Source organism: Quercus robur, chromosome 2 (assembly GCF_932294415.1).
Source record: "Quercus robur chromosome 2, dhQueRobu3.1, whole genome shotgun sequence".
In the NCBI taxonomy this organism is placed as follows: Eukaryota; Viridiplantae; Streptophyta; class Magnoliopsida; order Fagales; family Fagaceae; genus Quercus; species Quercus robur.
The window spans coordinates 10,984,180-11,011,683 of record NC_065535.1 but is presented as its reverse complement, the minus strand read 5'-3'; the positions used below and the strand labels follow the sequence as shown (position 1 = coordinate 11,011,683).

Genomic DNA, 27,504 nt, shown 5'->3' with positions numbered 1-27,504 from the left:
GGAGGAAGAGGAGGGGGAAGCTTGGCTGGAACAGGCTCCTTGGGGGCATCCTTGGAAGATTGCCCCTTGTTCCTATTGGACAAGAGCCCCTTTAGACCGGACCTAGGTTTTAAGTCCATATCTTCCTCTTCAACTTCTTGGCTCAAGTCAATCCGAGCAATTACCAGATTAGGGGAGTGAGCCACCGAGAAGCGGCCAAGTTCCGAGCCGGAATCTGAGAGCTCTACAGGCCTAGTTGACACCTCGTCCTCCTCGGCGAAATGGAATTAGTCGATTTCAGCCTCAAGAGATGAATGCGAGGAGTCAACTCCCTCTCCCGGGACGGCTACCTCTTGTAGAACAAGCTGAACGGGCAGTTGGACTGGTGGTAGGTCTCTCCGAGTAAGGAAGCCTGGTTTGGAGACGTCGATACGGGCTAATCGGGGACTTCCAGCCTTTATTGCTTGACCCACGTCCACAAAAGTGCGAGAAAGGGGCTCGTAGTCCAAGATAAGGGGAGCGGCACGTAGTTGCCCGTCCTCACTCACAAAGATCTCGGACCTTAGAAGATAGTTGAGGGCTTGGACGTTGACCAAACTTATCCTCGGAGTTGTTTGTTCTTTGTCTGCAAAATACCCAAAGGGAGGGTTATGTCAGTCCGAGAAGGCAAATAATCAAAACCAAAACCAAAATAAGTGAAAGGAAAGCTCAAAACTAAGATCCCCGCCGAGGGATCTGACCCTATAGTGCCCCACCTGGTGTTCCCGCCCTAACTGGGCAGTGAAGACCGTCGTGCCATGCTCCGGAGACAATCAAATGGTCGTCCTTCAAGCCTTTATTGGACTTGGGAAGGCATGATATTAGCCTCACCTCGTCGGACCTGGATTTCAGGTAATACGACTCATTGAGGCAATGACACTCGTACAAGTGAACTACATCGTGCCATGAAAGGCCGAGGTTCATCTGTTCGTTTAGAGCGTCTACGCACCTTAGGATCCGGAACATGTTAGCGGCGCACTGGTAGGGGGCCAGCCTATGACTGCACAAATAATCCCTAGTTATCCTCCTCATAGGGATTGTTATTCCTCCTTCTATGAAAGCGATCATAGGAATGGCGACCTGTCCCTTCCCTCTCTTGGTTAAGATCTGGTCCGAGGAGCAGTATTTTAGACCCACTCTCGACGGGATACGGTATTTGGCAATGAAACCTTCCATACCGGCCGGAGAATCTACCATTTTCTGGAACTTATCCATCTTACTAACCTTAGGTGGTACGAAGAAGGTTTACTAAGAGAAGGAAGCTGAGAAGAACAACAAAGAAGAAAAACTAAGGAATATCGAGAAATGAACACTTACGGGAACGCAAATTCTAAACCTCCCAAGCTTTCCAAGCACCCGTCGGAAATTCTTACGGAAGTGGCTATGGACTTTTGAGTGTTTTGTGAGAGGAAATGCTGGAGTGCTCTGGAATGTTTGAGTAGCTCTTCTAAAAAAGGGAAGTAATTCCCCTCAAAAACCTTATATAGCAAGGAGAAACTGAACAGGGCTACTCCCGCCCAAAGAATTGGGGAAATCTCTACCGTTGATCAAGTGTCCCACCGTTGGATGCGGAAGACATAAAACCGCCTAGCGCAATTAATAACGCCTCGTGGGCTACGAAACGCTAGTGGCAATAATGAGGCACGTGAGGCTGTACTTCCACACGCGTGAGTCAAGAAACTATAATAAGTTATTCAATAAGTATCAAAATCCCACATTTTCTCCTCGGATAAGAGGGAAAAACCGGAATTTTGAGGGCCTATTGTAGGGGCAAGGGCCCAAGATCATACAATGGGCCTTGGGCCTCATATGGGAAGTTCGACCACGTCCAAGGAGAAAACATGGGTGCCAAAAGGGTTCCCGGCCCAATTCTTGTGGGCCTAAAGATGTTTAGAAGGTGGTCTGAGGAGAAATGTCTCCTCGGACGTAACAAATATGGCACAGGCATACACTCTGCCTGTTAGAAGGACCTCCCTAACGGGCATTAGTAACAAGGATGAGTCACACGGGCCCGTGTGAAGGAAGGAAACATTAGGTGTCCAAGGAGAGGCTGCAGCTGCCACATTAAATGCATTGCAGCCACTTTTCTGACCGCATTAATGTGGAGAGGACCTGTAAACAGTGCTGCCTTGGCTACCACAACTCACAAAAAGATGGGGGGATGTCCCGATGGGACAGACACTCAAGTGAAGGTCCAAATGATCAACAAGTGTAAGGCCCCAATGACTTCAATAAGATTATATAAGAAAGGGGAGTCCCTATGAATAGGGGGACAAAAAAGAAAGAAAGTGAGAACAGAAGAACGGTGCATGAACCATAGTCTGTGAACAGTGATCCGTGTTCATTCCATGCGTCTTCTCAGACCAGAGATCTATGAAGGGAATTTTTTATCTTTAGCTAGAATATACTTCGTTAAGGTCTAGTTCTATAGCTCACTCTCTACAAATTCATTGTTTTTGGGTTCCTTGGACCAGAACCCCATACCTGTTGGGTCTGGGCTCCAAATTGTGACCCTATAGGTGTATATGTCAAAATTAATATCCAATAAAAAAATAAAAAAAATTACATTTTATTATCCTAAATTATACCAAAATTACACTTTGTACTTTAAAATTTTCAAATTCACACTTTATTTCATTTTGCACCTCAATTTTAAGTTTGCCGTTAAATAATTCGTAGCTCAACTAGGCTAGGAATCTCTAATAGTAAACATGTACAGATTTTATCATCTACTCCAAAGTCAGAGGCTAGCAAATATATATATATATATATATATATGGTTACAAAGTATGCATCAAATTTAATCAGATTGAACCAGTCAAACCTTACCGACATTATCGATATCTATTCAATGGTTCCCAAAAAAAAAAAAAAAACTAACCGACCTTATCCTTATCGTTATCGATCCCAATTAAAAGTTAAGATTATTCTTTGATTGACTTTTACTTTACCTTTGACAAAGTATTAAATAAAAAAATTACTAATTTATTATATTGTATTATTAATGTAAAATTTACATTTAACATTAATTATAGGACAAAATTTCTCTCCAAATTAATTTAGAATGAAATTCTTTAAACTTCTCTTATATATTTTTTTTTGTTAGATCTAAAATTTGAAAATTTAATCATTAAATTACATATTTTTAACATACATAATGTTAAATTTTGTTTCTCCAAAAAAAAAAAAAATGCTAATTTTCATTCAAATCGAATGTTATTTACTATTCAATCAATAAAATTATTTTTTATGCAAAGTTTTTTCATTTCCCATAAAAGTGGTGATAAAACTTTCCTAAAATAGATTATTAACCAATACCTTAAAGGTACTTGTTAGCATGACCCTTTAATTAATAATAACATAGCTATATTGATCTTTGATATTCTTGTATATAATAAGAACATATAATTTAGTGTGCATTTGACATGGCTTAAAAAGCCAGCTTTTTTTACTATTTAGTTTATTTTTACTACTATTTATGGATTCCACTGCACTTTTTAATATTATTCATGAGTTTCACCATATTATTCCAGCTACCTTTTAGTTTAATCTACAGTATTTTCAACAAAAAATTTTCAGTTTTAGCTAAATAAGCTATTTCTAAACGGATACTCAACAATTAGATTTTCCTCTCTGAAATGCTCGAGAGAAACTTTAGAAAGAAACTTTTTTTTTTCCTAATTGAATGCGTACAATCATAGTTTTCAGAACCGGACCGGACCGGGAGGTCGGACCGTGAAAATCGGGAACCGGGATGAAAACCGATTTTTTAAGCATAAAGAACCGGATTTTTTGTTAATTCCGTGAACCGTTAAAACCGGGGTTGGACTGTACGAACCGGTGAGAACCGTGCGGTCCAACCCCTTAGCAATTTTTTTTTTTTTTACAATTTTATTTTACTTAATTAAATTATCCATCTCTTACAAGGAATAAAAAAAATTATAATTAAAATCCTTCAAAGATATTCAACTTTACTTCAAAAATTAATCATAAATTTTAATGTTTTCATGGTTATTATTTTATTTTATTAACTTTCTTATTTAATTATTAAATATATGCTTGAAAATCATTAAATTTCCCTTACATATATAGATATATTGTCAATTTTGCTAGTTCTATAAATTTAATATCTATATTTAGGCTTTAATTAATTATTTAATTAATTATGACATCATCACGGTTCGACCCCGGTTCGACCTCGGTTCGACCTCAAAAACCTTGAACCTCTCCCTTTAACGGTTCAATGAACGGTTCGGGTCTGAAAATCTTGCGTACAATACGGATTGAGATCCTCTAGATTTTCTAAGTTACTCTACCAAATAGATTTTCTTAAATCTTAACCATTCTTTAATAATTTAATGGTCTAGATTTTACCATGTCAGCATTCCACTAACAATAATCTTAATTGTTTTGTTTGTAATATTATTTTATAATTTTAAGAATATTGTTAGTGGAATGTTGATATGACAGAATCTAAACCCTTAAATCATAAAAAGAGTAGTCAAAATTTATAGAAATATAATGATAAAGTATCTAAAAAAATCTAAAGGATCTGAGTCTTGTACAATATATATACGTTTTTACGCGTATGTATAGGATATTGTACATTTTTATGCATACGCATATGCATACGTTTAATTTACAATGTGAAACTGTGAATCTGTGGCCGCGCCGCGTGCGCTGTTTGAAGTTCGTATTTGGTGTATTAAAGCGAAACAAAAATACTCTATTCCATCCTATGACGTAGGGCTATGCGTCACTCAAATCGCGTACGCACATTCTGAAAAATGGCAGTATAGTAATTCAGCTGCAAGTTGCTGGAAATTTTCGTAAATTAAGAGCAAAGGTCAGCTATGCTGCTATAAATACATAGCATAGGTTTCTCTCATCTCACCAAACATCAGAACAAAACATTTTTCCTGCGAATCTCAGCTTACTTACAAACAAAGAAAACAAAAATGGCTGAAGAGAACCAAGTGATTGGCTGCCACACTGTTGAGGCTTGGACTCAGCAACTTGAGAAGGGAAACGAGGCTAAGAAACTGGTATTCCATTTAACAAACACCCTTCTTCTTTTTTGTTTGTCTGTGTAGTTTTTTTATTTATTTTTTAATTCAATTATTGTTATTATTATCATTTTGGGGTCTTTTGAATTCTGGGTTTTTAAGGTTGGAAGGGATTGTTACATGATTTAAATACATGGTCTTTATTGGGTTTGATTTGGTACTTGGGATTGGCTCAAATTCTTGTTTTTATTTTTATTTTTATTTTTTCTTTAGAAAAATATATGCATACCTGAATTGAAATCCCAATAATTGATTAAGGGATTTGGATAATCTTAGTTTTGCCTGATTTTGTTTGTTTGTTGTTTTTTAATGGCCACAATATAACAACTGCTTTTTTAATGGTCAGAAGAATAAAATATTTGTAATCAACTTGCATTGAATTTTTTTCTTCTTAAATTCGAATTGATAAATTTCAATAACGTATTCGAATTATCTAGATTTAGTTTTTGTAAGAGAGAAATGTACTAAACTAATATTGGAAAGGTTCTTGAATTTCTCTTTGGGACTTATTACCCTTATAAATTTCAATTAGATATCATCATTCCATATAACAGGGTATAAAACTTAATTGTCATACAATATTGTGTATTTTTAAGATTTATGACTTTTATTATAAAAAAAAAGTATCGGTATTGTCTGTATAATATATTTGTAGCTTTAGTCTAATTAGATATTTTTGAATCCTTGAATAGCTCCTTCTTGAATGTTTGAATTGGTTTACTTTTAGGTTAGATGATTTAACATGCATATAAAGTGTTTGTCTGGTAGATTTAGATATTGGTAAAGCAATGTGCTCAGAGAATCATTATATCATTGGGAAAAAAAAAAAGAATTTTGTCCTTGTAGAGATTCGTTATGGCGTTATGGCATAGCTTAGCTAGTTACTAATAAGACATGATTGAATTTAATTGTTGTTAAGGGATATAATACTATTTGTGTTGTATTGGCCAATACTGTATTGTCGTTAATTGTTGTGTGAGAATTATGAGTTTCCATTTTCATGTTTTTAGCTTTGTATTTGTCCTAAATAAAAAATATGCCATTTACTAAGAAAGTTGCATGATAGGTGGTGGTGGATTTCACGGCTTCATGGTGTGGACCATGCCGTTTCATTGCCCCAGTTCTGGCAGAGCTTGCTAAGAAGACTCCTAATGTCTTATTCCTGAAGGTTGATGTGGATGAATTGAAGGTAAACAAATTTATTCCTAACATGTTTCTAATGTGCGTAGTTCAATTCAAACCAATATATGATTTTAACTTTAAAAAAAAAATTTACTCGGCTGTCTGCAGACCGTAGCTGAGGAATGGGCTGTGGAGGCAATGCCAACCTTTTTGTTCTTGAAAGAAGGCAAATTAGTGGACAAGGTTGTGGGTGCAAAGAAAGAGGAGTTGCAGCTGACTATAGAAAAGCATGCCACTTCTGTTGAATGAAATGTAATATGGAGGAGAATATACGAACCTCAGTACTGTATGAGTGTTTTCTAGTTTTCATTTGATGATAAGAACTGAGCTACTACTACTCTGGTAGTAGATGTCTAAAATGTGTGCTTGTTGTATGCAGCTACATTTTACCTTTTAATATTTATGGTTTTAAGTAATGTGAAGTAGTCCACAGTGCTTTCGTTTATGTTTATATGATACTTCCTTTTTTTTTTTCTTCTTCTTCTTCTTCTTCTTCTTCTTGCACAGTCGTTATGTTGAAGACATTAAAGCATATTGTAATGCTTCTAATTATCATTTGTTGGGAAATTATAAACGTTTAGTATAAAATTTCTCTTTGTAGATTGTTTCTCTTGCACGCAGACGCACTCTGTGGCCATAGAAGTGGTGGTTTCCTTGACATCTGACTATTGGCTCAAAAGGGGTATTACTTGTTAGCAAGGCTGCTAACTGATTATGGTTTAATTTGTAAATTGCAGACCTGATTTTGACCTGCACTGGTCAAACAAAATCTCAATCCTCGTTTAGCCATCCTAGTTGCTTAGGCCATGAAGCCGTGTTTAAAATTTCAGACCGTGCAAAAACCAGTGTATAAAATATGAGTTTATAGTTGGGGGAGTCAGGTGGACTGAATGGTTTATAGAATCAATTGTTTAAATTTAAGTTTTTGTAATTTAAAATTTATATTTATATAATATTAAAAGCTAAAGGGTAGCATTTAATGTTGTTGCACTCACGTTGACTCACATCAGCAGTCATGTCATTTCTATCATCTTTTATATAGATTTTAAAATAGTTTTTGACAATTTTAAAATACTAATAAATATAAAATATTTTCCTGCCCTATCTCCGCTTAAAAGCCACTTCTTATAAATTTAATTCCACCATAAAGCCCAAACCCAAAACCTTTTCAATTAAAACCCTTTCTGAAACTCTGTTTTCACAGTTGCAACTTTCATTCCTCTCTCCCACATTCTGTTTCAGTTTCACCGTTTCATATTTTGTTCATTCCCTTTCTCCGTCTTTTGTTCTATGGTTTCACACTTATTTCACGCCAGCCTCTCTCCCTTCTAACGATGGCCTCTTTGTCTCCCTTCCTTCCTGTCTTACTCTCCTCACAGTATATAAATATTGACAGAATCAGGATGATTGAGTTGAGGTATCTCTAAATCCCTGTTTCTTTTGTGCTTTGTTCTTTTGCTTGAATTTTTTTTTCCTTTCACTTTCTAAATCATTTTTCTTAGGGTGTTGAATTTTTTATTGGTGGGTTTTTTAATTGGAGCTCTTACCTCTTTTGGGTCTGTTCATTTTGAGTTTTTTGATTGTGTCTTATCCTGTGAAAATTTTCTCTTATTGTTAGGTATTGTACATGGCAGATGAAGTGCATTTGTTTTTGGTAAAAAATTGAAGCTGGAAGAGGAAAGCATGGTGGAGAAAAGAAATCGAATTTCTTTTATCCATGATTGATTAAAAGAAGGAACAAATATGGAGGTGATAAATATGTTCACAACCTGTGTAATTTTGACCATGTTAATTTCCTCTCAAATGTTTTTTTTTTTTTTCTTTTATGATTTGATCCTCTCAAATTTTTTTTTTCTTTTTTTCTTTTATGATCTGATAGATAACAGTAACTCAGCAAAGATTGGTATATTGCTAAGTTCGTGTTGACTAGTAATATATAAAAGATGAGTTTATGAATTGAATGGTAAATAACAACTAATTAGCATGAATATTGGTATGCATGTTAAGGCTTAAGAATATATAAAACATGTAATCCAAAATTTTAAAATACAAATTCAATAACAAATTATTAGATAGTGTAACATTATTTAGAGTTATACCAGTCATATATATATATATATATATATATATTTTGTAGGACCTATTTGAAAAATAGGTAGCTAAAATCAAAGGGATTTTATTTATTTATTTATTTTTTTCGTTTTTGGTGGAAAGGGCTTATATATCTCATTTTATACCCTTATAGCACTCTCATCAGGTGTGCTAAATGTGCTAAATGCTATAATATTTGGCATTTGGCACATCAAACTCCAAAATATGAGTTTCATCAGGTGTTCTATATGTGCCATTTTTTTGGAACATGCTACAGTACGCTCTCAAATTTGAGAGCATACTGTTCACCTTTACTATAATTTATATTACTTTTTTATTCTTGCTGGGCCCACTGCCTCTGTCTCCTCATTCCTTCATTGAAATGTATCTGCTCTCTCTCTCACTTCATTTCTTTGCTCTCTCTCTCTCTCTCTCTCTACTCCACGTCACTGCCTCCCTCTCCAACGAAACTCAGGCCGGAGCATCAAGCCACACCACGCCACACCACACGAACCCGATCTACACTCTCAGATTGCCGTCCACCAACACAGCCACACAACCCGACGAAACTCAGGCCGGAGCATCAAGCCACGCCATGCCACACCACACGAACCCGATCTACACTCTCAGATCGCCATCCACCAACACAGCCACATAATCCGACGAAACTCAGGCTGGAGCATCAAGCCACGCCACGCCACGCCACATGAACCCAATCTACACTCTCAGATCACCGTCCACCAACACAGCCACACAAACCAGATCGCCTTCCACCAACACAGCCACATAAACCTGATCCACACTCTCAGATCACCGTCCACCAACACGGCCACACAAACCCGACCCACCACATCCACAACAACCCATGCCCTGATCACCACGCCACGCCACCGAGCTTGTCGTGCCATCCACCACGTCATCGGAACCTCCCACCATCGGATTTCTCTTAATCGGCCTGCAGTGGTGGGTTTTTGGGTTTGTTTGATTTGGGATGTGGGTTTGTTTGATTTGGTTGTGTTTTTTGCCGTGCCGATCTCTCTGGTTGTGTTTTTTTTTTTTTTTTTTTTTTTTTAATTGAGGTGGCGTTGGTGGATGTGGGTTTGTGCTGGTGGTGGTTGTCGGTGTTGTTGCGGTAGTGGTAGTTGTGCCGTTGTTGTTGACGATGAGGATGAAGATGATAGGGAGTAATTAATATATTATTTTAATGTGTAGTAAATATTATTTTAATGTATAGAATTGAAGTATAGAACATCTGATAGATGACATGTTGTAAAATGATGTGTTAAAATAATAAAGTAAATTTTTAATATGTTAAAATAATAAAGTAAATTTTTAATGTGTTAAAATGATATTTTTTATGAGAGAGCTAATGGGAATACTCTTAATTGGCTGCAAAAGGCCACTAAAGTAGAGGTCTCTTGGGCCCTCTCCGGTACAAGAAAAGTTATCTAAATTATTAATGATTGCCCACTCTCTTTTTCAGTTTGTCAATATATACATCCCAAGTCTTTGTGGAAGGACAGCAGAAGTAAATTCCAATATTGACCAATAAAGTGGAAGATGAAAGAACATGAAACATAAGGCTAAAGTAACGAGTAAGGAATTTATCAAAAAAAAAAAAAAACAGTAACGAGTAAGGAAGGCATTATTGTATGGGCCAGCCAGGCCCCAAAGCTCCTATTGAGTATTGACAAAGGGAAAGGATACTCAGTTTCACTCTAGGATGGCCCATGTGATAGCAGTAAAGAGGACTGGATAATGGATAATGATAAGGAAAATGCTAGGGACGCAAGTCACACAAGAGGTCTTATAACTATTGTCACAACTCAATTATTGTATTATAGATCACAACTCGCTACATGGTGAATTGTGACAAAAGTTGTGAGACTTTATATATCTCTAGCATTACTCTTATGATAAATGCTAATAGAAATAAATAATGTTCAGGAACACATTTCTTTACCAAACTAATTGCAAGTTTGTAACCCAAGCTAGTTGCATTAGGGAAGGCCATCATTTTAGTGTCCCTGTGATATTCCAATTTGATTGATTATGTGATGTGTGTGAATGTGTAATGAGTCCCACATCGGATATTTTCTGGATAGATTTGGGTTTTATTAACAATTACAATGAGCCTTAATTGTGACTAATCTTTTTGAGGTATAGTGCAGATGTGGCTAGTACTTTTCCTTGGGTTGTTACATATGGTATTAGAGCCGGCCCAGTAATCTCATGTGAGCTCAAAGACACTACCCTACAAAGTGGGTCCTAACGAAAACATTAGGAATTTAAGTGGGGGAGATTGTGATGTCCAATTTGATTGATTGTATAATATGTGTGAGAGTGTGATGAGTCCCATATTAGGTATTCATTGGGTAAATCTGGACTTTATTAACAATTACAAGGAGCGTCAATTGTTACGCTTTTTCTTGGGTCGTTACATATGATATCAGAGCTGGCTCAATAATCCTGTGTGAGCTCGGAGACACTACCCCACAAAGTGGACCTTAATGAGGACATTAGGGATTTAAGTGAGAGAGATTATGATGCCCCAATTTGATTGATTGTGTGAATGTGTGATGAGTCCCACATTGAGTATTTACTGGTATCAGAGCCATGTTCTAGCCAAAAGTATGGGCTCCACATGCGAGGACGTGTGTGCCCGTAAGGGCATGCCCTAGCCAGAAGTATGGGCCCCACATGCGAGGACGTGTGTGCCCATAAGGGAGGTAGGGGGTCTTGCATTTCATGAAATCTCACATCGTCTAAGGAAGCACATGTGGATGTGCTTATAAAGAATGACCTTCCTTTAATATGTAGAAGCCTTTTCCAACAGTGAGAGAGAACAAAACTGTGAGGGGTATAGGTCCCAAAGCGGACAATATCTACACAGTTGGGGCAGAGTCATTACAGCCCACTTCTATTCTCAATGTAAGAAGAAAAAGACATTACAGGCAGGGCCTCCCTATGCTAGTTACAGTTGGATTTAAGAGGGCTTAAGATTGCTACAGTACACAAATCTCTTAATGGAGCTGAAGACTTCAACTGGGTTATATTATAATTCTGTATTGAACAACTAGTTATTAAAGCATTTTGAATATATTTATTTGATGAGAAAATAGGCTGAATTGGGCTTGAAAGTAAGCCACAAACCTATTTAGATGTCAAGATTTTGGGGTTGTGCCTGACATACTGTTGTTAATAACTTTGTAGATATATCATATCAGGCCATCCATGATCCAACACAAAATTTCAGCCACCAAATCAGATTGTCTATTAGTTAAGTCCATGTTAGGCAAAAGGCAGTTGCTAAGGAGCAGCGGTGAAATGGCAATTTCCCCCTATTTCCATTGAAGTAGGGAGAAGTAAGGAAAAAGATGTTTTGTTAATAGGAAGGAGAGTGTTTACTAGTACAAATCTTTAAGATGGCAATGTAGTATCATACATTAATAAGTGAAATGTAACTTACAATTCAGTGGAAGCGCTTGTGTCTTTACACAATAATCGCTCTTGAAGCATATATTTTACTAATACTCAATACCAATTGTGCTTAACTATTACCTTTTACTACCCATAAATAATTTCTTATATCGCCAAAGAATCACAGATTATTTGTAGCTTGGCATAAAACAAGGAATAATTTTTGGTCACCAATCCCTTACTGAACCTTGCCCATCCACCACAAAGTAATTGCAGAAGCATATTTTCCAGAAAAAGGAAAAATATTGCCTAGATGAGATACCCCTATCTATATGTAACTCGTTGAATCCCGCATTAATCATGATATTGAAAGTTCTTTTCCTGTAATATTACCATTCTTGTTCTTCATTTCACGCTTAATTGCTTCTTGTCATATGCAGGCTATGATAATTTCACCAGAAAGTTTCTACCTGCTTTTTACAGTGTTCTCATCTCCTTGAATTGGTTTCGGTGCCTGTACTCGCTGAAGAACAAGTAGCTTCCACTGATAATCGCTTCAACATGGCAGGACATGGATCCGCCCCAAAGGTAGTATTTGATATGGTAACCAAGCAACTCTCCTGCCCCATGCATTTCTGTGAAATACATGACGTTAAGAGATGATAGTACAATTTTTTTTAACAGAAGATTTGCAAGTTTATAAAACCACAACTAGATCACATATATTACAGAAAAAAATAAAGATTGCAGTTGAGGAAGTGCCTTTTTTACAACTTCAAGAGAGTTTGGTGCATGGCAGGTTCCCTTTTGGAAACTTCCACAAGTTCCGGAAGGAGTCCCAAAACTTGCAAATTTAATAGTTGATATGGACTCTCCTGCTGCACAGCGCAAGTGAACCTTGGCCTGGTGAAGCATTTTTGGTTCACCATGGCCCTCAGTACTAAAATTCTCAATAGTTGGGTGGTGCTCAGATGTATCAGCACAAACACGTGTCACTGATCTCCGCACAAGAGAAATCTTTGATACATCCCCACCAAGTTCCTCAAAAACTACCAACAAATTTTGTGTTGGCTTTAACCAGGACCTTGGAACATGATACCTGAATAATACATAACGTAAGTTAAAGAAGTATGAAGAAATGTCTAATGAACCAAGCTCAGCTTGCCTTTTGCCCAAATTGCGATCTTTGAGGGCAGGTATAAAGATTTAATTGCTATGTTAAATGTTTTGATAAGCAGCGACTAAGAATCTAATACCATCTTTGGGTTGGTTGGTCACAACCAAGTTGGCATTTTGTGGGCCTGAATGTCCCAGAGTAGCTACAAGTATTGCAATCGCCTTTTGCATACGCCATCCAGTATCTTCCTATGCTCTGTCCATTGATCCACACTTGACCCTTTCCCATGCTCCGCATGTCTAAAGCCAGTGGCTCATTTCCTTTAGGTGCATTGATATAAGCCTGCAATTACCAATTTATTTAGCTTCTAACTGAACTCGTCTGTAAAACTAAATATTTTGTCTTGTTCCTCCTCCTCCCCTCCCCCCACCCCCACCCCACTTTTCTTTTAATATGTATTTGTTGTTCTCCTACCTTATACCATGTCAGAGGCTGATGGCTTTGCGTAGCTAGTGATCCTCGGATCCAATCAACAGACGAGGCTCCATTAGGAGAGACCAAATTCATTGCCTCTCCTTTTAGGCCAACCTGTATACAGAAGATACTGTGAGACTAAAACTTTTGGGATCAAGACAAAACATAAACAAATAACTGAATAAGATGTTCCTGCATTTGTGTTCATATAACTGCTCTGTCTGACCTGGTAGGACCATTTCTGCCATGATAAGTCTCTTTGCCCCTTGTCAAGACCATGTAGCAACACTGGACCAAGGATTCCTGTTTTCCATGTCTCATAATGGAATCCGACATTCTTCAACAACACAGAAATTTAGAAGTCAGTACCTGAAATAACTTAATGGCTTATGCTTTTGCCATGTTAATGATCTAGTTGGGTCAAGTCCGGAAGAGCTTCTGCAGCCCCATGTTAAATGACCCGAAGATTAGGAGAATGGACCAGTTAACTTGCAGTTTGACAAATGATTAAACTGCCAGATTTGCATTTGGACAAAGTCATGGATGGGGCACTAACCGGTAATCCCACAGCTATACTGAGTAGTGCAATTTTATTTGTTCCAGCATGCAGGTTGACGGATCCAGTAAATGTGAATTGCCTCTGCTCCCTGGTCCCAAAGGTCGACCCTGTAACAAGTTATAACACGACATTACCAAACTAAATTTTCTGGTGTGAGAGTATGCAGGTACTAAATTTGAAGTACTAGTCCACTAGCAAAAGACAATATTTCATTTTGGCTGGGCTTCAAGTCAATTACTAAGGTTAAATTCAACAAACCTGAATATTGCCCATTGATGAATACGTGAACAGCATGCCCAGCTGACTGCACGCTAAGAGTGGGCTTTTGTCCTCGCAGAAATGATTCTGACGGATTAACGTCAACACTGAAATGACATCCAAACTAGAAAATTATACAAAGCTTTTTCAATATTAATTAAAAAAGGCCAAAATCAAGAATAGATCACATTGGCAGTCAGAACATGTGCACTCTAGGTGAATCTCTGTACAGTGTAAAGAGTAAATTGAGTATATGTTAGTAGGCCAGAAAGTGGAGGGAAGACTTTTAAATATAAAATTGTTTCTGCAAGCCCTGCAACGCTTGAGCTATCTTCCATTTCATCTCTCTCCCCCGTTCCAACCCTCAATTTCTCACCAATTCCTTATTCATTGTGTTACACAACCAATCTATAGTAATGAAGAGCGAAACTAAACGCACTTATATGGATTGTGGAAGCCACAGTCAGGTCACATTGTAATTTCACAAAATATTAATAAAACTTAGAGATAGAAAATAAATGCCCATTCTCCCATTTACTTTTAATTTAAGATGTTCTTTCATGATACCTTGGGAATCTCTTAATTCACTAATGTGAAAACATTATTTAGGGCTTTGAGATCCATTAAACTACTAATTGACAAATTAGGGGATAAGTATTCATGAATTGGATGATGTAGCAGCTCACCTGGTTATGTACCATAGATAGTCACTCGAGTCTCTGGTAACATTTACTTGCTCCAAGAGTCCAACAGTTGTCATTGATGACTGGTCCACTAGAGAAGAAATATCTTCACCATAAGTCTCCCATGAGAGCAATTCAGAATCGGTAGGCAACATTTGCATCTGTGAAGTTTGAACTCCCACCTTTTTGACAGGACAATTGTATCAGTCCTTTGTCTGAAAAAACAAAGCATAAAATAACCTACTCCAACACATTAGTTGTTTTTCCTTCTGACATGGATTGAGATGAAAGCAAGAACTTTACTTACCCTTGCAGTATTAAATACAGCGTTTCTGCAGTCAGGAAGGATGCTAATTGACCAAGGAGGCAAATCGTAATGCATGTTATTGAATAGTATCCTAGCAGCAGAAGTTGTGTGGTAGTTTGCAAGAAAAGCTGCACACCGTCCTCTCCCTGAAGAGAATACATGAGCCTGGGAGATGACCATAATTGAGTTAAGCATTTCCATTGCCAAAGTTAGTATTGACATGGATTTTCCAGCTAAGAGAAATAGCTGACCTGCTGATAGGTTCCTAAAGAAGTAACAACAGGATCTGAAGAAACTAAAGCCTGTTCACATAGCTTAATAGCTCGATGAAGCTCCTTCAAATGACCATATTTTGGTTGCCTGATCAAACCTAAACACAGTCATAGTTAGTTGTGACTAAGAGTTACAAAATATAAATTGACATTACCAAAGTGCTATTTTTACAGGGAAGGAATCAGGATCCAAAAAGTAATGAACTCAAAGCAGGATAGAATATAGAAGTCTTGTTTGAATGCAAGATGTGGCAACATATTCTGAACAATATTTGGAAGTCATTTGAATTCTTGGACTAATGTCACAATGAATTTGAGTTCAGGGAAACATATTCATTTGGGAAAACAAGAAAAGAATTATTTGGTGTAGTTTGGAAACCTTAGAAATCACTTGCAAAATACATAATTAATCCATGGGTTTGTGGGTCATTAATGAAATTTCTTGCTAGGCATGCCTACATGGTGAATACATTTAAAGCATCACAAAAATCTTAAGAAAATTTATAATGATGAATTTGAGCTCAGCTTTCTCACCATACTCATCAATTGGGGCATCATAGTCATAACTTGTTGTAATGAATGGACCTCCAGCAGTGCGTCCAAAGTTTGTTCCTCCGTGATACTGTCACAAGCCAGAAGTCATTGACTAAGACCTCAAATTTAGTGACAGGAAAAACTAGTCATTTTTAAAACAGAGAACTGATTCACACAAGATAACAAACCATGTAGTAGTTTATGTATGAGCCACCCTTTTGTATGAAACGAGCAACACCAAATGCCAAATCTTGAACTGGTCGTTGGTGAATTGTGCCACCAAACTCTGTGAACCTAATCATTAAGAGAGGGAGAGCGGGGAAATCAGAGGAGTATGTTTGCATTCATACTGTCAGCTTCAAATGTACCCAAAGCACTTATTTACCAGCCACTCCAAGCCTCAGTCCACATGGTAGGTTTGTAACCTTTATTGGGAGAGAAAGCATCACAGTAAAAACCGTTACACGCATTTATCTGTAGTCAAGATATGGAGAGACCAAACTCAGAATTTTCAGATGAGTTAAAAGGATTAGTTATGCAAGAAATTTTAACTGCAAGTTAATCTTCAAGATTTAAAACTATTCCAAAAGTCTATAATACTATAGCCAAATTTCAAAGTAACAATGGAATAGGTAGGTCCAGCATGTAAGAAGAAAAGAAGAGCTCACCACAGGGTCTGGGGCATCGTCTTCCTTGCACATCACCCATGGGACTCCTGTATTCAATCCAACAGCCATCTTTGCCGCCCAATTTATATACGCATGGCCAGCAGCTCCAAGTGCCTTGCTTTCAGGCCCATACTCGTTCTCAATCTATGCAAAGCAGAAGAAGAATATACTGCAAATCAGTTCATACAAGAACCATTCACTGCTATCAATGCCAAATCCATTGTTGGCCAAAACTCAAAAGTTGCTACTGCCTACCACACATATCTTGACATCCATCAAAACAGATACACAGGACCTAAAACTTTACAAGGCCATATGTCAAGAAGCCATACCTGAGAAAGGATAATGGGACCGCCTTGCGAAGCAAATAGCCTTTCATTCTTCATCATCTGGACAATCTTCTGGGTGAACCCTTGCATTGCCGTCTTCATGAAAAAACATTTACACAATTTTAATTATTAAACCAACATGAGCGTCATAATTGTTACTATGTTCCTTTCTTCTTTTTTTTCACTTCAATTTGACATATCAGATTAGGCCTCGAATTTTCAGGAAACAACTGAGGGAAGTAGAGGAAGAAAAACCTTGAAAGGCTCATTATCTGTTCTGAAGCTCATACCAGGAACATACTTCAACCAAACAGGGAATCCCCTGTATCAAATAGAGAATGACAGCCAAATCAACCACTCATACAAACTTTGGAAAAAAAAATCTAACATCAAGCATTTACTTTGCCATAAAGATAGAAAACATGTTACACATGTAGATCTTAGCCAAAACAAAAAAATAAAACAAAAGTGGAAGTTAATAGGTACCCAAAATTCCATTCTGCACAAACATAAGGTCCAATGCGGAGATGAGCATAGAGCCCTACTTTCTGCACTGTCTTAATGAACCGTACCAGATCATTCCTGCCCTCAAAATTATACTAAAAACCAAGTTCACACAAAAAGGAAAAGGCTTAGAACTAAAAGTTCAAAACATATGAAGTGTAAAGTGAAGAGAAGAGACCAAAACAAAGTGGAAGTAAGAAATGGTGCAGATCAAGAATGGTACATTGCCAGGAGAAGGTTCATGAACATTCCAAAACACATAAGTGTCTATGACATCCAAGCCTCCATCTTTAGCCTTCTGAATAAGGTCTTCCCACATCTAAACAATTACAAAACCCATTACACAAAAAGTCCAAACAGTCACAAAAATCCACAAACAAACCACTTCTTTTAGATGAATTCAAAGAAAAAAGCAAAAAGAAAAAAAAGAAAGGTTAGGGATATACTTCAGGAGTGCTTCTGGGATAGTGAATGGAACCAGAGATGAGAATTCTTCTTTGGCCATTGATGAGAATAGCCTTCTTATCGTAGGTGACACTGCATTGTGTCAGCTCAGAACCATGATACAAGACCATTAAAAGCAAGATCAGTAGCTTGGAAACCGAGTGAGTTTCCATATCTTCTCTCTTTCTCTCTCTCTTTCAAACTATGTGGATTGAAAATTTTGAAAGCGGAGCTCAGAGTGGCGAAATGTGTGTGTGGTGTGGGGAACGGAGTGAGATAAAGAAGCTCTGAGACTGAGCTTCTGTGATCTAGCTACTACTACTGTGCAACAATGGCAACACTTTGGGCTTCTCCTACTTCATTAAATACTACTACTGTCAGCTCAGTACAAGTAGTGAAGTACAACTTTTAAATGTTAAAGTTTAAAAATAAAATAAGGTAAAATTGAACATTTGTGAGTTGTAACTCAATTTATCATTTTTGTTTTAAAATTTCTTCTTTATATTATATTATTATCAAATAAATTTCATGAAACAGATAATGATATGTCATGAATTCCGTTATCACATGAACAAGTTTCCATCTATCATAATGATAAATATATTTTTGAAACAATATAAAATCTAAAGCAAAACATTTTTATGCATAATAATAAGTTTCAAATGAAAGTCAAAATGGGGAACTAAATATATAATTGAACCATAAAATAATGGTTATTTATTAGCCTTTTTTTTTTTTTTTTTTTTCAGAAATAATTACAATATATAGCTAATTTTGTAGCTGAACTATTTTCTTCTTAGACTCTCAAATCCTTTATGTACGATGAGATGTTAATTCAGACATATAACCCTTGGTAATTGTTATCTATTAATTAAAATTAGCAAAAGTGAAATTCGAATCATAAACACCTTGCACCATATGGGACTAATATTATTGGATTATAACTCTAACTCAACAATTAAAAAGTTCTTAAAAATTGTTGACAAGTGCTAATCACTAGAGATATTTAATGCATGTTTTTTCGCATGGTGCAAAATCATTGAAACTGATGTTTGTATGTGTCCACCTAACAGAGGACAAAATGGGTGACCCAAAAGATGTTTGAGATATTTCATCGTTTGTACATCTATATACACACAATTTTCTTCTAATCAGAGTAATTGGAGCCTGAGGATTAGATTTAAATGTTAGTGGGATAATGACTGCGTGTTTGGAATTGTTGAAAAAAGGTTTTACTTTATGTTTTGTCTTAGCCTTTTATAGATAAACAAATTTTTAGCTTTTTTTTATTATTATTTAACATAAAAGTTAATAAAACTTATATTTTTTCTACAAACACTTTGCAAATAAATTACAAAAAATAAGTAATTTTCAAATTAACACTAAGAGCATTCGCATCTAGTGCAATTTTTTTATTTTAGTATAAAAAACTACATTTTTTAATTTATATACTCACTTTTCAAAATACCTAACATTAAATTATTTATTTTACACTGCATTTCATTAAAATATTATTTTCTTACCAAAATTTTTTTTTATTATCTCCAGTCATATCTCTCTCTTCCTCACGAGGTGAAGTAAATTTTGCCAATAGATTGATTGATTGATATATGTAGTTTTTAAATTTAAATAGGTAAATTTGACTCCAACATTAAATTGTCTATTTTATACTATATTTTATTAAAATATTATTTTCTTTTTTTCATTATTATCTCCTGTCATATCTCTCTCTTACTTGAAGTAAATTATGCCAATAGATTAATTGATATATGTAATTTTTAAATTTAAATAGGTGAATTTGATACATTTTTCTATTATATACAGTTTGACGTGACTTTCCTAAAGGTCGTAAACCGGAACCCATTGTGTAAAGTTGTATTGTTTGCATATGGCATCATCCCTATCGTGTAAAATTGTTTTTCGTTATGACAAATTTTTAATCTTTCGTGATCAAGTTTGTCCAGCCTTGTCTGTGCCTCATGGCCATGGGGTTGCTGCCATGTGATGAGTCTTCCACCCTTTTGTTTTTTAACCTCTTCAATCTTCATTCATTCTTGGATCAACGACATCTGGACCTGTCATTCATTCACCACGTTCTGTTGTTTTTTTCTTTTTAGTTTTTTTAAGTGTTCTTTCTCTTTCGGTTTGGAATTAACTGATGGTGTCTTGTATTTACACTCACGGGCTTCACTTAGTCTTATATGTTTGGATATATGTAGGACTATATATATACCGCAAAAATGTTTTAAATTTTTTTCATCATATAAGTGTATTTTTTGGATAATGTGATGGGGGCGTTTTTGTATATATTCACGGGACATGTGGAAGATTTTGGAAAAAATTGGATTTCTAATAAAACCTAGGTTAGAGTTGTGATGTATTTTTATGTTACAACATCTTTCCCTTTTTCTTGTGTGTTTATTTATTTCTATAAAAAAAAAAAAAAGTTTAAATGTCGGCTAGAATTTCCTCTATTGCTGAGTAAGGCCGACTAAGATCCTCTAGACCAGGTCACAAAAGAGTTAGCGCACTAAAAAAATCAAGTACCTAATACACAATGATAATATCCTCTTTAGAGGATAACATATTGAAAGTGAATTTTTGGAGAGAGAGCCTCACTAGAGGTAGCAAAGTTACAATTGTCTTTGGATTTTAAGCTTACAAAAACTAAAAGAGCATTGGCAGCAAGCTCCTTAAAATAAGGTAAGGAAACAAAATAGTGAAGGAAACCCAAAAATTAATCACCCCACATCAGCTTACATACCTCTTCCATGTTTTGGGGTTTTGTTATAGACTACAGTTGTTCCCTATTTTTAGAGTGCATTATTCAATCCCTATTTCATTTATTTATTGTTTTTGTGTCTTGGTAAACTGTAATAAAGAAAATTTGGTATTTTGAATGGTGAGAGATATAATAAAAAAATGCATGACAAATTATATTTTAATACACTAAGAGCATCTACAGCAGCTATGGCATAATTTATGCCATTTTGCCACACCAAAGACTTACTTTATTATTTTACCACATCATTTTACAATATTCTATTTATCAGATATTCTATCATTTAATTCTATACATTAAAATAATATTTACTACACATTAAAATAATATATTATCTCCCCCCTATCATCACCATCATCAACAACAACCCACACCCGCAGATCAACCACCACAGCCCACAACCACCGGCCACCCCCACAGATCAAAAATCGACCACCAATATCAGCCACTGCTACCACCAAAAAAAAAAAAAAACCTCAAACAAACACTACATAGCCACAAATCTCACACCCACAACCCAATCTCACTCCCACAGCCCACAACCCGATCTGAGACCATCCCAAATCTCATAGCCATCCCAAATCTCACACCCACAACCTGATTGACCTACCACCATTAATCAAAATCAGCCAACCAACAACAATCAAAACAACCAACCACCAAAAGAAAGAGAGAAAGAGATCGGTGAGATTGGAGAGCGATGACGATGACGATGGCCCTTCTCGTCTTGGACGTCGGCGATGGCGATGGCTTGTGTGTCGTGAGCGGCAAACTCACAAGCCGTGGCCACCGTGAGCAGCGAACTCGCGAGCCTCGCCCATGCTGCTTGCGCCTCTGGTGATAACGGCCACCGTCAAACTGATCTTAAATTAAAGAAGAAAAAAAATCTCACCAAATGTGAAGAGAAAAGAGGGAATCGGTGAGAGAGAACCGGTGAGAGAGAAGAGAAAAGAATAAGTGAAGAGAGAGGAGAGAGAAAAGAGAATAAAAAATTATTAACCCATATACCATTCTTCGTCCGTATCGTTGCAAATTTGCTACGGTACTATTCACATGTGGCAAATTTTATGAGATTTTGTATATCTTATAAAAGAGGTTTTTGGTGTTTGGTATGCCAAATGTGCCAAATAGTTGGCATTTGGCACATTTAGCACATCTGATGGTGATGCTCTAAAAAATGTCAACTAGTTGAGTTATAAATCCCTTGACCTTGATGTTTTGTTGGAAGCAACAAAATGTGCTAATTAGTTGAATTACATGACTCTTGGTTTGAGACATACACTTATTCATACATGATTTCACAATTAATTGAGATGATAAATTGCAATTAATATGTAAATAAAAAAAAATACTAATATTTATGATGGAACCATGTGAAAATGATATTGACCCAATTAATTTCAATTATTATATCAATGAGTGAGAAAGGAGTTTGTGCCTAGGTTAAGTGGGTAACTCTTTTTGTTTTCGACAAATAAACAAGACTAATTCAAAAAGGGACATGATCAATTAACCACATGTACCTCCCTAATTGAAAGGAGTTTGTACCTAGGGTGAGTGGGTAACTCTTTTGTTTTGGTTAGGAGTCTGGCGTGAGTGAAAAAGTAAAGTGGTTAGACAGAATAAGAAAAATAGGTTCTTATCCTAATAGGGAAACAAATATAGGTAAATTTATGCCAATACACTAAAAGATGTCAACTAGTTGAATTACAAATTCCTTGACCTTAATGTATTTGTTGGAAATAACAAAATGTGCCAACCAGTTAAGTTACATGATTCTTGGCTAGAGACATACACTTATTCATACAAGATTTTACAATTAATTGAAATGATAAATTATAATTAATATGTAAAAAAAAAAAAAAATTGTGCTTACGATAGAACCATATGAAAATGATATTGACCCAATTAGTTACAATTGATTATATCAATGAGTGAAAAAAGAGTTTGTACCTTGGGTAAGTAGGTAACTCCCTTTGTTTTGGACAAATAAACAAAGACTAATACCAAAAAGGACACGATGAATCATCCACATGTACCTCCTTAATTGGACGATAATGACCTACCCTCCAAGCCACCTACACCTTACTTGTAGATATCTTTAAAAACACAAAGCAAATGTCTGCCTTGTCTCTCTTTAGATCTCCAACAAAGAAAAGGTACACAGGCTGGCCGAAGAGCACAACCCTAAGACAGCGGGGGCCATGCCATTGCTCGAATAACGTGGGATTCTTCTTCTTCTTCGACCGTAGTCCATTATTTGTAGAGCAAACTTCGGATCCTTTTATGTATTTATTACATCTTTCTTTATTTGTCTTCTTTAATTATGAAAGTAAGTTTCTTTACATTTTTTTAGTGCTCTTCCTTCATTCTCACTCCTTTTACTCTCATTCAAGAAATGGTACCCTATGTTAAATTTTTGTCATACTGTAGTCCCTCCTTATCTTAAATTTTTGTCTGATGCGTTCATTTAAATTATTTATTTATTTATTTATTTATTTTTGTGAACAGAAATAGGGATTTATGATATGGACTTGTCAGCCTAACGTTACGTGACGATAATAAGTAATATCACGTTATCACATGTATTATTGGGGCCTTGACGAGACTATTATCGTGGGCAGAACACATTCGTTGAAGTGCCACTATTTGAACCACTTAACTCCTGTCAAGTATCATGTGAAGTGAGATAAAGACTCCTACTAGAAAGCCACATTCTTGCGGTACGGTGGTAATTAAAATCTCTTTGCTGATTCTAAAAAAAAATCTTTGCCTAAAATTATTGATTTTGGACTATTTTTTTATATAATAGTAATGCAATTTTTTTTAACAAATTGTATTATCATAAGAGAGCATTAATTGCAGATTATTTTGCAATTGACCATACCATTGTTTTTGAATTTTAAAATGTCCAGGATCCAGACCATGCCAAGATGACATTGAGGGTCTGTTTGCTTTCAGCTTCTGCGTTTGGAGCTGCGTTTTGTTCCTTTCTTTTTTTTTTTTTTTTTTTTTTGGTTTTCACGCGTTTTGGTTTTCACGCGTTTTGCGGTTACTGTTCAATGAACAGTAACCGCAAATGTTGACTTCCTACCGTGAACAGTGCATATATGCACTGTTCACGGACCCACAAATTTCATTTTTTATCAATTTTTTCATTAAAAATGGGTCCCACAGCACTATTCACACATTTAAAAATTATTTTGCTACAGTGTTTTCAGTTTTCAGTTTTCAGTTTCAGCAAAATAAGTTCTATCCAAACACACACTGAATTCTATAATTTTTTTACTTCACGACAATTCTATAAGGAACTTGTCTTTTTTATTGTTTCATTCAATGCCCAGGAGCAAAAAAAAGAAAAAGAAAAGAAAAGATTCCTTCAATTCAAAAAATTAAAATAAGTGACCAAAATCTGAGAGTTGCTGGTCTTTACAACTTGGTGTGTTTTTACGTTTGTGAACACAATGTCGGCATCATTTTTTTAACATGGCATATACCATTACCAAACCCCTTTTTCAAAAACCAATTAATAGAATTGAAGTGCTTGACAATGAGGCCCATGTACTATCTCTTTCTTTAAATTCTTTACAATATAAAAAATAAAATAAAAGAACAAAACGTGTTGTGAGGGTTTCTTTGAATCTTCCTTTTCCCTTGGTAGTTTGTATTGTTGCCATATTTTTCACCTAATTTTGTTTTGCATGAATGACTTGACTTCCTTTGCTTTATTTATCTTTTTCAAGAAGTGAATGACAAAGGTACATGGACAAAGTTTATAGGTGTTAATCAAAAGCTTAAAGAATAAATTTACATGAAGTAGATATAAGTACACATCCTCACTTATTATTAGCTGTTGCCCATCACCTAAATGAGAAATTAATGGTGTCAACAAAATTAGCTGGAGCTACTATCTAATATCTATAACTATAAGGTATCTACTGACTACTGGTACCTTCAGTTCACAAAGCAAAAGTAATGCTCAACTTTAAAGACAGCCAATTAACTTGCACTGCAAATCAAATTCATTGACCTTTAAGAAAAAGGTATAATTATTAACAATTTTAGTTATCTAACAAACCTGGAGGTACTTTAATACTGGAATTAATTCATTGACTATTATGATGGAAAATTTTGCTTTCCTCAGCGATATCTAGAGACTGTACCTACTAATTAAATCTATGCCATGGCATGTAGAGTAATAATATGAAACAACTCTTTCAAAATAATGTTTACCAAAAAAAAAAAAACAAAAAAACTCTTTCAAAATAACAAAAATTCTCTAGCAGGCAAACTGGCAAAATCATTATTGACATACATACTTAGTAGTTATAAGACTTGTTTAAATAATTTAATTAATCTTGTGATTTGATACATGTGAAAATGGTCTTCTAAATTGTCTTGACGTCTCTTTTAACTTAATTTGGATGAAATTTTTATCTTTTTTCCCGACTTGAGGATTCCAACTCCTACAGTCCTACTAGTTTTTCTAATAGGCCTGTTGTTTTTACTCTAGTTTTTAGGTTTTGTAAGTTGTAAATTTGTTTTAATAATTAAAAAAGAAAAAAAAAAGGGGGGGAGGAACCTTCTTAATCAAAATTGGGTTTTTTTTAAAAAGAAATATTTAACAAAATAAGTGAAAGAAAAATCTATTAGAAAAAACCCCAAAAGGTTTGAAAAGATAAATATTTTATAATGTAAACTTGTCAAGGCTACCTGTTTGGTCAATAACGTTTAGAATTTTACGGGTATAAAGTTCAGGGTTTGTTAGGATTTAGGAATTTTAGAGAGTCTTTTTATTTTAGATGAAGGAATAAACTTGAGTAAATTCTGTAATCATTGGCATACAAGAACAAATTTTCTTTTTAATAAAAAATACTCCCAAAAGGCTTTAAAAGATTTAAAAATTTAGATGTACAGTAAGATATTAAGGCCAAGCTCATTTGTCATCATTACCCTCCTAATGCCTAAAACTTAAATGGATAAAATTTTCTTCTAACCTATTGCTTCTAAAATCATCCATGTATATCACATTACATGATTCATTAAATCATTTAAATAAGTAACTCAACTATTAAGTAGGTTATGTGATTAAATGTATACATGAATAGCCTTTTAAATTGTCGAATTTGGCTTACCTCCATTACTTTTTTAACTGAAAATCTCCTTTTATTTTAAATACACAATAGTAAGTGAGAGTAAGTTTTAATCTTCACATTTTATTTAGTTAGTGGGCGATATGATAGTTTCTTATTAAAATAAAAAGAGATTTCAGTTAAAAAAGTATTGGAAGTAAACCAAACTCTCAATTGTCCCGTAATGAGTTAAAAGAGAAAAACTTTTCTCTATAATGGTTTGAAAGAAAATCAATCCAATTAAAATTGTTTCCAAGGGTATTTGTTAATTCAGCTTCTGGAGTTGTAAAGTCACCCTTATCATCCCTGCAAATGTCACTATTAAAACTTAAAACTTTGGAAGGTCATAAATTTATCCTCATTTATATGCTTTTTTTTTTTTTTAATAAAAAAAAATGGGATTAAATTTGAAAAGCATTCCCTCAATTTATGTCAAAATTAACTGACTCTTTGACAGGGGTGGAGTCAGAAATTTTGGTTTGGGAGGGCCAAGTTGTGATGTTAATATATTTGTGGGGACCAGCCCAGAATAATAAGTTGGCTGGGCCTTGGGCCTGTTCGAGGACGATCTTGTCCGAGGAGACGTTGCGGCCCATAATCCCTGCCCAAGCCAACTGGGCGAAGAAAACACGTCCAAGGAGTGATTCCTCCTCAGACATCCCAAAGTCCAGATTAATGATGCATCCTAATTACTGTAGCCCTCACCCCAAACGCATAAAAAGAAAGAAGGCCCAAAATATCTCAGCAAAGGCTGTCACCACCACATTAAATACACCACAACTACTCTCCTAGCCGCATTAATGAAGAGAAGACCCCTGAACAGTGTTACCTTGGTCACTGCAACTCACAAAGAACTGGTAGGGGCGACTGATGGGACAGGTGCTCAAGTGGGGGTTTGGATGATCAACAAGTGTAGGGCCTAGATGATAGAAGAGGGCCTATATCATATGTAAGAGTCCCCCAAAAGAGGGGACGAAAAAAGGCGGAAAAGAGAGAAAAAGGAAAAGAAAGAAGTCATTGTATGAAAGCATGTCCATGAATAGAACTTCCACTTTCACATACATTTTCTGGTTTTACGTTTCTACATCCACTAAGAACATGCAACGAACCGTTTGAGCCAACTGGAACTGAGTTCTTCAGCCCATACTCTACAAACTTCATTGTGTGGGACTTCTTGGGCCAGGGCCTGATCGTCCAAGACCGGGTTAACGAAAATCGTGTCCCTACAATATTAGTTAAGATAAACCTCTACACACACATATAAATTAATTTACTAAGAGAATTATCATTTTTTAAATTTTAATGAGTATACAAAAGTTATGTATTTCTTCTATTAAATATGTACAAAAATTTATTATTTTTTACATGGTTTAATTTGTTAAACCTCTTAACTTATATGATTTTAATATAATTTCTTTTTCCTTTAAGAACATCATTGAAATGACTCAAAATTTGGAGGGGCCAACTTCAATTTTTACATGCTACATTTTTTAAAATGTAAATAATATAAATACTATAAAATAATTTTTTTAAATTTTGGGGAGGCCTCGGCCCCCCACGGCCCCACCCTTGTGTGTGGCTCCGCCACTGCCCTTTGATGTTCCGATTTGAAATTCTAAATCCTTAGAATTAGGAAAATGTTCCACTTTAGCCTTCTTTCCCAC

At 35.6% G+C, this 27,504-nt stretch overlaps 2 protein-coding genes across 2 annotated transcripts; one reads left to right on the top strand and one right to left on the bottom strand.

Moving 5' to 3' along the window:
• Positions 1 to 4,893: 4,893 nt before the first annotated feature.
• On the top strand, positions 4,894 to 6,711 carry LOC126712327 (thioredoxin H-type-like). Its single transcript, XM_050411623.1, has 3 exons — positions 4,894 to 5,063; positions 6,151 to 6,273; positions 6,375 to 6,711. Exons 1-3 carry the CDS (start codon positions 4,977 to 4,979, stop codon positions 6,513 to 6,515), a joined length of 351 nt encoding a protein of 116 aa, XP_050267580.1. The 5' UTR covers positions 4,894 to 4,976; the 3' UTR covers positions 6,516 to 6,711.
• A 5,065-nt stretch (positions 6,712 to 11,776) lies between these two features.
• Positions 11,777 to 18,287, bottom strand: LOC126712326 (beta-galactosidase 5-like). Its single transcript, XM_050411621.1, has 19 exons — positions 17,929 to 18,287; positions 17,706 to 17,801; positions 17,465 to 17,577; positions 17,234 to 17,300; positions 16,982 to 17,074; positions 16,650 to 16,793; positions 16,367 to 16,455; positions 16,170 to 16,275; positions 15,982 to 16,069; positions 15,427 to 15,545; positions 15,176 to 15,340; positions 14,872 to 15,050; positions 14,186 to 14,292; positions 13,925 to 14,034; positions 13,595 to 13,705; positions 13,369 to 13,482; positions 13,034 to 13,236; positions 12,540 to 12,876; positions 11,777 to 12,412 (listed from the first exon to the last, which is right to left on the bottom strand). Exons 1-19 carry the CDS (start codon positions 18,097 to 18,099, stop codon positions 12,266 to 12,268), a joined length of 2,559 nt encoding a protein of 852 aa, XP_050267578.1. The 5' UTR covers positions 18,100 to 18,287; the 3' UTR covers positions 11,777 to 12,265.
• Positions 18,288 to 27,504: the final 9,217 nt, after the last annotated feature.